The sequence below is a fragment of the Chiloscyllium plagiosum genome, unplaced genomic scaffold (assembly GCF_037043375.1).
Source record: "Chiloscyllium plagiosum isolate Xiang-an unplaced genomic scaffold, Cpla_swu_hap1 HiC_scaffold_22, whole genome shotgun sequence".
Classification (NCBI taxonomy): Eukaryota; Metazoa; Chordata; class Chondrichthyes; order Orectolobiformes; family Hemiscylliidae; genus Chiloscyllium; species Chiloscyllium plagiosum.
The window spans coordinates 13945507-13954838 of NW_028270160.1; the positions used below are offsets into that span (position 1 = coordinate 13945507).

Genomic DNA, 9332 nt, shown 5'->3' on the forward strand with positions numbered 1-9332 from the left:
TGTATAAGGTGTTGTGTGCGATGGTGTGTAAGGTAGGGTGGGCAATGGCGAGTAAGGTGGTGTTGGCGATGGTGTGGGCGATGGTGTATAAGGTGGTGTGTGCGATGGTGTGTAAGATAGGGTGGGCAATGGCGAGTAAGCTGGTGTTGGCGATGGTGTATAAGGTGGTGTGGGCGACGGTGTGTAAGGTTGTGTGAGCGATGATGTATAAGGTGGTGTGGGTGATGGTGAGTAAGGTGGTGTGGGCGATGGTGTATAAGGTGGTGTGGGCGATGGTGAGTAAGGTGGATTAGCGATGGTGTGTCCGGTGGTGCTGGCGATAGTGAGTAAGGTGGTGTGGGCGATGGTGTGTGTGGTGGTGTGGGCGATGGTGCGTAAGGTGGTGTGGGCGATAGTATGTAAGGTGGTGTGAGTGATGGTGTGTAAGGTGGTGTGGGCGATAGTGAGTTCGGTGGTGTAGGCGATGGTGTGTAAGTTGTTGTGGGCGATAGTGTTTAAGGTGTTGTAGGCGATGGTGGGTAAGGTGGAGTGGGAGATGGTAGGTAAGGTAGTGTGGGCAATGGTGAGTAAGGTGGTGTGGGCGATGGTGAGTAAGGTGGTGTGAGCGATGGTGTGTAAGGTGCTGTGGGCGATGGTGTGTAAGGAGGTGTGAGCGATGGTGTGTAAGGTGGTGTGTGCGATGGTGTGTAACGAGGTTTGGGCGATGGTGTGTAAGGTGGTGTGGGCGATGGTGAGTAAGGTGGTGTGGGCGATGGTGTATAAGGTGGTGTGGGCGATGGTGAGTAAGGTGGATTAACGATGGTGTGTACGGTGATGCTGGCGATGGTGAGTAAGGTGGATGGGTGATGGTGTGTAAGGTAGTGTGGGCAATGGTGCGTAAGGTGGTGCGGGCGATGTTGACTAAGGTGGTGTGGGCGATGGTGTGTAAGGTGATGTGAGCAATGGTGAGTCAGGTTTGTGGGCGATGGTGTGTAATGTGATGTGGGCGATGGTGCGTAAGGTGGTGTGGGCGATGGTGTATAAGGTGGTGTGGGTGATGTTGTGTAATGTAGGGTGGGCAATGGTGAGTAAGGTGGTGTTGGCGATGGTGTATAAGGTGGTGTGTGCGATGGTGTGTAAGGTAGGGTAGGCAATGGTGAGTAAGGTGGTGTTGGCGATGGTTTGTAAGGTGGTGTGGGCGACGGTGTGTAAGGTGGTGTGAGCGATGATGTATAAGGTGGTGTGGGTGATGGTGAGTAAGGTGGATGCGCGATGGTGTATAAGGTAGTGTGGGCGATAGTGAGTAAGGTGGTGAGGGCGATGGTGAGTAAGGTGGTGTGGGCGATGGTGAGTAAGGTGGATGCGCGATGGTGAGTAAGGTAGTGTGGGCGATAGTGAGTAAGGTGGTGAGGGCGATGGTGAGTAAGGTGGTGTGGGCGATGGTGAGTAAGGTGGATGCGCGATGGTGAGTAAGGTGGTGTGGGCGATGGTGTATAAGGTGGTGTGGGCGATGGTGAGTAAGGTGGATTAGTGATGGTGTGTCCGGTGGTGCTGGCGATGGTGAGTAAGGTGGTGTGGGCGATGGTGTGTATGGTGGTGTGGGCGATGGTGCGTAAGGTGGTGTGGGCGATAGTATGTAAGGTGGTGTGAGTGATGGCATGTAAGGTGGTGTGGGCGATAGTGAGTAAGGTGGTGTGGGCGATGGTGTGTAAGGTGGTGTGGGCGATGATGTGTAAGTTGTTGTGGGCGATGGTGTTTAAGGTGTTGTGGGCGATGGTGGGTAAGGTGGAGTGGGAGATGGTAGCTAAGGTAGTGTGGTCAATGGTGAGTAAGGTGGTGTGGGCGATGGTGAGTAAGGTGGTGTGGGCGATGGTGAGTAAGGTGGTGTGAGCGATGGTGTGTAAGGTGGTGTGGGCGACGGTGTGTAAGGTGGTATGCGCGATGGTGTGTAAGCTGGTGTGGGCGATGGGGTGTAAGGTGGTGTGGGCGATGGTGTGTACGGTGGTGTGAGAGGTGGTGTGTAAGGTGGCATGTGCGATGGTGTTTAAGGTGGTGTGGGCGCTAGTGGATAAGATGGTGTGGGCGATGGTGCCTAAGGTGGTGTGGGCGATGGTGTGTAAGGTGGTGTGGGCGCTGGTGTGTCAGGTGGTGTGGGCGATGGTGTGTAAGGAGGTGTGAGCGATGGTGGGTAAGGTGGTGTGTGCGATGGTGTGTAAGGAGGTTAGGGCGATGGTGTGTAAGGTGGTGTGGGCGATGGTGAGTAAGGTGGTGTGGGCGATAGCGTGTAAGGAGGTGTGAGCGTTGGTGTGTAAGGTGGTGTGGGCGATGGTGAGTAAGGAGGTGTGGGCGATGGTGTGGGCAGTGGTGTTGGCGATGATGAGTAAGGTGGTGTGGGCGATGGTGTGTAAGGAGGTTTGGGCGATGGTGTGTAAGGTGGTGTGGGCGATGGTGAGTATGGAGGTGTGGGCGATGATAAGGTGGTGTGGGCGATGGTGAGTAAGGAGGTGTGGGCGATGGTGAGTAAGGAGGTGTGGGCGATGGTGTGTACGGTGGTGTGGGCGCTGGTGTGTAAGTTGGTGTGGGCGATGGTGTGGGTAGTGGTGTTGGGGCTTGTCCCTAGCCTGCCCTACCCCAGACAGCATTCCAGGTTCTCTGCTCCCTCTGCCTATGTGTGGAGGGCCCAGTCAAGAGGGAATGGCATTGGGAGGATAAGCTCCAGGGACGGGACTGTTTCCACACGTGAATAGTTCGGGTCTGGAATGCACCGCTGGGAAATCTCACTCACTTCTGGCTGTGTGTTATTCTACCTGCAAACCCCAAAACTGCACTGTGCGGAGGCAGGTTAAATGTAGGTATTCAAGATAGAATTGGATGATGCTTTCGATAAAAATATCATGCAAGGATATGTGGATAAAATGCAGGAGATTTGCACGAGGTAACGATGTTCATTTAAAGAGCCAGTACGGGTACAATGGGCTGAATGACCTCCTTCTACGCTGTAACAGTTTTGTGGGCCTGAGATACGTACCAAAGCTATCAAAGAATCACACATCCCTCCTCAACATCCACTGGGTTTGTCAGATGTCTAGTCAGTCAAACCAATGGATTGATCGAGCCTTTGAGGATAAAGCTCCGTACAACTTCATTCACCTTTCAATTTCATGTTCATTCATTGATTGATTGATTCAGGTCCCACCAGTTGTCACAGTGGAACCTGAACTCAAGGTGCGTCAGGGTGGATTGAGAGCAGGAAGGGGTGTAGGATGGGGCTGCCTTAGAGAAACCTGAAGGTGGAAGGGACGGGCGCCTTGCTGGGTTGTGGGGGGTGGGGGGTGAGGTCTGTGTTCTATACACTGTTTTTTATCTAATTGGACTGTCTTAGGTGTATTTGTTGCTGTAACTGTTCTGTGATGAAAGTGCGATTTGAGGTTTGTCCTCATTTCCCTGTAGGAGAAAGTGAGCACTGCAGATGCTGGAGATCAGAGCTGAAAATGTGTTGCTGTAAAAGCGCAGCAGGTCAGGCAGCATCCAGGGAGCAGGAGAATCGACGTTTCGGGCATGAGCCCTTCTTCATGAGCCTTCCTGAAGAAGGGCTCATGCCCGAAACGTCGATTCTCCTGCTCCCTGGATGCTGCCTGACCTGCTGCGCTTTTCCAGCAACATATTTTCAGCTCATTTCCCTGTAAACTGGTTGAACGGTGGGTTTGGGGCCTGGATTTGCTGTTTCTCTCCCTTGTAAAATTGCTGTTTCTCTGTACACAGCTGTGAATGTAAACTGTTTTGTAAATGGTGTATTGTTTAATAAAATTTTTAAAATGGAAACAGAATTCATGTTGTCTCAGCAACAGTCTAGGACAGAGGCTCTTGTGGTGCATTGGTAAAGTCTCTACCTTTTGAGTTGGGGGCCCAGGTTCAAGAGCCACCTGTTCCAGAGGTGTGTAAAAACATTGTTGAGCGGATGGATTAGAAAATCGGTTTAGATTTTTAAAAAAACTCTCAGGCTGCTTATTACTGAATGTTTTTTTTTAGAAAGTAGCAGTCTGAGCCTCTGGATTGTCGGTGCTGTAACATTACAGTGTCTTCATTGGTTCCCTCTGTGCATTGTGGGCGGCACGGTGGCACAGTGGGCGGCACGGTGGCGCAGTGGTTAGCACTGCTGCCTCACAGCGCTAGAGACCCGGGTTCAATTCCCGACTCAGGCGACTGACTGTGTGGAGTTTGCACATTCTCCCCGTGTCTGCGTGGGTTTCCTCCGGGTGCTCCGGTTTCCTCCCACAGTCCAAAGATGTGCAAGGTCAGGTGAATTGGCCATGCTAAATTGCCCGTAGCGTTAGGTTAAAGGGGTAAATGTAGGGGTATGGGTGGGTTGCGCTTCGGCGGGTCGGTGTGGACTTGTTGGGCCGAAGGGCCTGTTTCCACACTGTAAGTAATCTAATCTAATCTAATCTAAAAAGATTTAAGTAATCTAATCATTAGCCAGAGCCAGAGCCAGAGACTAGGGGCTGCAGAGCAGCATTAAAACATTTCAGTGTCTATGGATACAAATCAGCGGAATGTACATGGAGGCACAAATGATGCTGGCCTTTATCTGAGTGGCGGGGGTGGAATACAAAGATAGTGAAGTTGCGTTGACTTGCACAAATTAGTTAAACTAAAGAGCCCATCTGTCTACTCAGCTGGACATTACAGATCCCACAGCAACATTTGTCCGTACAGCAGACGGGTTCTCCTGGCCAAACCAAAACATCTTCTCAATACCACTGAAGAAATCGACAAATCAGACTAACTGCCAGCTGTGGGATCTTGCTATGTGTAAAGTGGCTACTGCGCCTCCCCCTCCCCCTGCCCGTAACCATGCAGTACAGCTCATTCAGCAATTCATCAGCATGTTAGCAGGACTTTCTGGATCAGATTCTGAGGACATTCTGCATATATCAGGCTTGTATTCCCTGGAGTGGAACAGATTAATTGGAAATCTAATTGAGGTGTTTAAAATGATTAAAAGGATTTGATTGGATTGATAGAGAGAAAGTATTTCCTCTGGTGGGAGAAGTCTGGAGAAGGGGAACAGAACTTAAAAATTACAGTGAGATCGTTTACAAAGAGAAATGGAAATTTGAAATTCTCTCCAAAAATCTGCTGCTGACATTTGGGATCTAATGAAAATTTGAAAAGTAAGTTTGATAGTTTTTTGTTAGGCAAGAGGATTAAAGGTTACATACATAGGTACAGAAGTATATACATATGCAGATCTTTATACACATATAGACACATAAATCATTTACATGCATGCATATACATAGAGATACAGACATGCACTCAGTCACATACACACAGTCATAATTGTATATTTGCACAGGTTCATACATAGAAATATATAAGCACTGCCACATATATACATGTACACAAAACCAAATATATACAATTACATATCTCCTCCCATACAGAGAGTCATCAGGTTGTGGTTTGGGTAGAAGCTGCCTCCTTCTACTGGGATGAGAGTTGGCAACCTACTCATGTCTCAGTCTGACAACATCCATTAGGACCAAAACCAGGGAATTAAAGTCAAATGCACATTTCACACAGAACAGGGCCATCCACTGACAAGACAATTCAAGAACCTAATGGGGGAAGTTTGAATGGTTTATACACAGAATAACAGATACCCTGGAGTGAGTTACAGACTGGAACCTAATTGAGGATTCAGGGGTTTATATAAAGAATAACAGACACCCGGGAATGAATTACAGATTGGAATCTAAACAAGGTTTCAGGATGGTTTCTATGTAAAGAGTAACAAATGCAGAGGAGTGAGGGTCAAGGTCCTTGTGGGTAGTGGTAGTGTTGCCACCTCTGAGCCAGGAAGCCTAGGTTTAATTCCTACTGGCTCCAGAGGTGTTTGATATCTTTTCTGAGTAGGTCTGTTAGGAAAATATCTGCCCAGGAATGCAATACAGACTAGAATTTTTTCAGGTGGTTTATATAAGGAACAACATATACCTGGAAACAACCTACAAGCTGGAATCTCATTGAAGGGTTCAGAATTGTTTATACATAGAACAACAGGCAACCAGGAGTGAGTTACAAACTGGAATCTAAATGAGGAGTTCCGTGGTTACATATAGAATAACAGATACCCAGGAGTGAGTTCCAGACTGAGATTTAATTGAGGGTTCCAAAATGGTTAATAACAGAAAAACAGATCTCCGCGAATGGGTTACAGACCTGGAATCTAATTGAAGGGTTCAGAGAATTTATATGTAGAATAATAGATAACAGAGATATTCAGTAAGGATACTGAGAATAATTGAACAGTAACAGGGACAGAAATCTGTTTGCAGTAATCCCAGGACATGTTTGATCTCAGTTGGAGGGACACACAGGGAGCAGAATTCCTTCAGTGTGCTCACAATGGGTGCTGCCCCCTGCTGGGAGCATGGGTTCCTCTCTTGACAGACAAGTGCGGAACCCTCAGCTGAGCTGGGAGAGTCCTTGTATGGATTTTAAAAGTACACAGTCTTCACTAATAGCTTCGGCTTCAGTGTGGTGCTGACCCTACCGAGCATGCATTGCATTCGTAAAATCCTGGGGTAGCGGAGCACAGTGACAGCTGAAACAGTAACACCATAATCAATCTCAGCATCTCTACTGTGGAGACTGGGCAATTCCTGGGTTTGATTGTACGTGAGTGTGGTTATGTGTAAGTGTGTGTGTGTGTGTTGACATGCTGGTGTGTGAGCAAATGTCTCAAATACACTCTTCCTCACTCATAAACACACACACTCACTCATTCTCACACACATACATACACACTCACTCACATTACATACATACACAGGCACACAAACTCACAACCACATTAACACAGACACAGGCAACTGCTCAATCCCTGTGCATATGTATACTCACCAACATTTACATACATAAACATACACTCACTGATGTTCACACACACGCACATACATATATATGTATGTGTATACTCATACATTTACACACATGCACGCACAGACTCTCATACATATATGCCACTCACACTCAGTCATCCTGTCACATGCACACATATTCAGTCCCACATACATAGGCACATGCACTCAGTCACAAACACACACTCACATTCTTGACAACAGACTCTCACATATAGCTAATCTCACAAACTCACACTTGTGCACACACCCACACAAGCCAAATCGCCACTATCTTACCCCCCCCTCCCCATCACACACACATTCAAACATGTCCGAATGTATATTCATTCATTCACACACATCTCCTGACACATACTTACCGATACATGCACACACACACAAACACACATGCTTACTGATGCACACACACGCACATATATACATACACACACAGGCACAGACACACACACACCACCAGGATTGAGCGGACAGAGCTGTATTACGAAAGAATCCTATTTTTGAACCCAGCATCCTACATTATCCTGTTAGATACGTAAGACATTTATCTTTTACAACTTTTTCCAACAAAGGCTAGGACCTGCACTTCTGCAGTGTCCTGTGCAGCCTCAGTATGTCCCAAAGTCCTGCCTAGCTAATGAGGTACTTTTAAAAGTTCTGTCTCTATGGGAATGCAGGGATTTGCGCACAGTACGCTCCCATAAACAGCAATGCAATTACAATCAGGTCTTTCGGTGTTAATTCGAGAGTTAAACATTTTTCCGGATAGCGCCGTGTGGATTTTTTTACATCCACCTGGGGCTAGAGATGGGGTCTCCATTGAATGTTCCATTGCAAAGGTAACACCTCTGACAGTGCGGCACTCCCTCAATACTTCAACCTAAGTGTGTGATCCCTGATTGTTCCCTGGACTTTTTGTCGAGTGGAACTTGAACCCACAGTCTCCAGGAGTGAGTGCTAACACGGCGGGGTTGAGTAGCCTCTGCTAACAGCGACACAAAATACTCTGGGATGGCACAGACTGAGCAAGAAGAGGTTAGTAATGACAGGCCCTGCATCATTCCCAGCTTCGCGGGATGTACAGGAGCCTGACAAGAGTAGCCAAGAATTCGCAAGTTGGCGATGCCAGGGGAGACCGAACGAGGGCTGTTCAGTCCCCCTCCAGGCTAAAGACCAGACATGCAGGGGAATTAACAAATAAAATGATGCTTACAGTCTCTCGGCGCTCCTCGGGATATTCTTGGGCACTGCTGTCAACCCTAGCCCGTGACAGTCCACAGTAGTCCCTGCACAGATACACTGAGCTGGGCAGGCACTTGTACAGATCCGGCAGGCAGTCAGCAGGAGGATCCCAGTGCTGACAATCCCAGGCACTTTCCAGCCTCTGTCCATGATGTTTAGGGCGGGAGGGAGGGGGGGGGGGGGGTGGTGGAGTGGGGTGGGGGTGGGGAGGAGGGGTTGGGGGGGTGGGAGGGAAATGAGGAAATCCTTCGGGGGTGGGGGGGGGGATCTCCAGAAAAAAAAACCCTTCAGTGCATGACAAAAAGAAAACACCGGGACTGTCTCAATTCAGTCAACCCTTCCCCTCCCCACCTTTACCCACCTCCCCTCCCCCTTCCCCACCCCAACTCCCCCCACCCACCCCCAAAAAAAAAGATTCCTCCTGGGTCACAAGCCCCCAGCAGCACAATGAAAGGTAGAGATCCTAATGCTGGTAGACACTGTAATCCAGAGATAGATCATCCAAACGTCTGTCCTGTGTGCTGTAACCCACCCCACTCTGCCTCACTCTCCCCCTCTCTCTCCCGCTGATATTCCAGAAACCCCCCCTCTCTGTTATAAGCTGCATCTAAGTGCCTTCGGAATAAACACCGTCATGCACATCCATCAATGAGACCACAAATAGAGAGTGACCCCGCCTCTCTCTCTCTCTCACACAGACACACAGACACACAGCCCCTTGCTGTTACTGCTATAGCAGGCTTCAGAGAACATTAGCGATCACATCCCTCCCTCTGTTCGTCCACTCCTTCTCTTCCCCTCCCCAAATGGCCAACTGCAGGTTATGGGCATGGAGTGACCAGAGCAGACAACATAGTCAGTACTGTGTGACATCAACCACCTGAATTGTGTGCGCTGTGTTTTCAGAAGGTACCGCTGGGCTTTTGTTGGAACAGGGAGAGAAAAAAATTGTGCACAGATGTGGAAAAAAAGCCTCACTTCATTGTTTATCTGATTTTGTTTCCACGTTGTTTGTTAATCGTCTGTTGTACTGTTGGGAGAGAGGGAGGGAAACAAACTAAACACAGCCCTCAGAAAGTCTGGCAGCACTTTAATTCATAGAATAATTGATGTAGAGAATGCTGCCGAGCTGCTAATTGTTCACATCTCCGCCGCACTGGGAATCTGGGGTTTTGGCGTTATGGA

The 9332-nt window shown here is 48.6% G+C and overlaps 1 protein-coding gene across 1 annotated transcript in view; it reads right to left on the bottom strand.

Moving 5' to 3' along the window:
* The window catches only part of LOC122561411 (slit homolog 1 protein-like), a 320580-nt gene extending 312274 nt beyond the window's left edge, over positions 1-8306 (bottom strand). Inside the window, exon 1 of the mRNA XM_087998766.1 lies at positions 8119-8306. Within this exon, the coding sequence (XP_087854892.1) occupies positions 8119-8297 (179 nt within the window). The 5' untranslated portion in view covers positions 8298-8306. The remainder of the gene's footprint in view (positions 1-8118) is intronic.
* Between the last annotated feature and the right edge of the window lie 1026 nt (positions 8307-9332).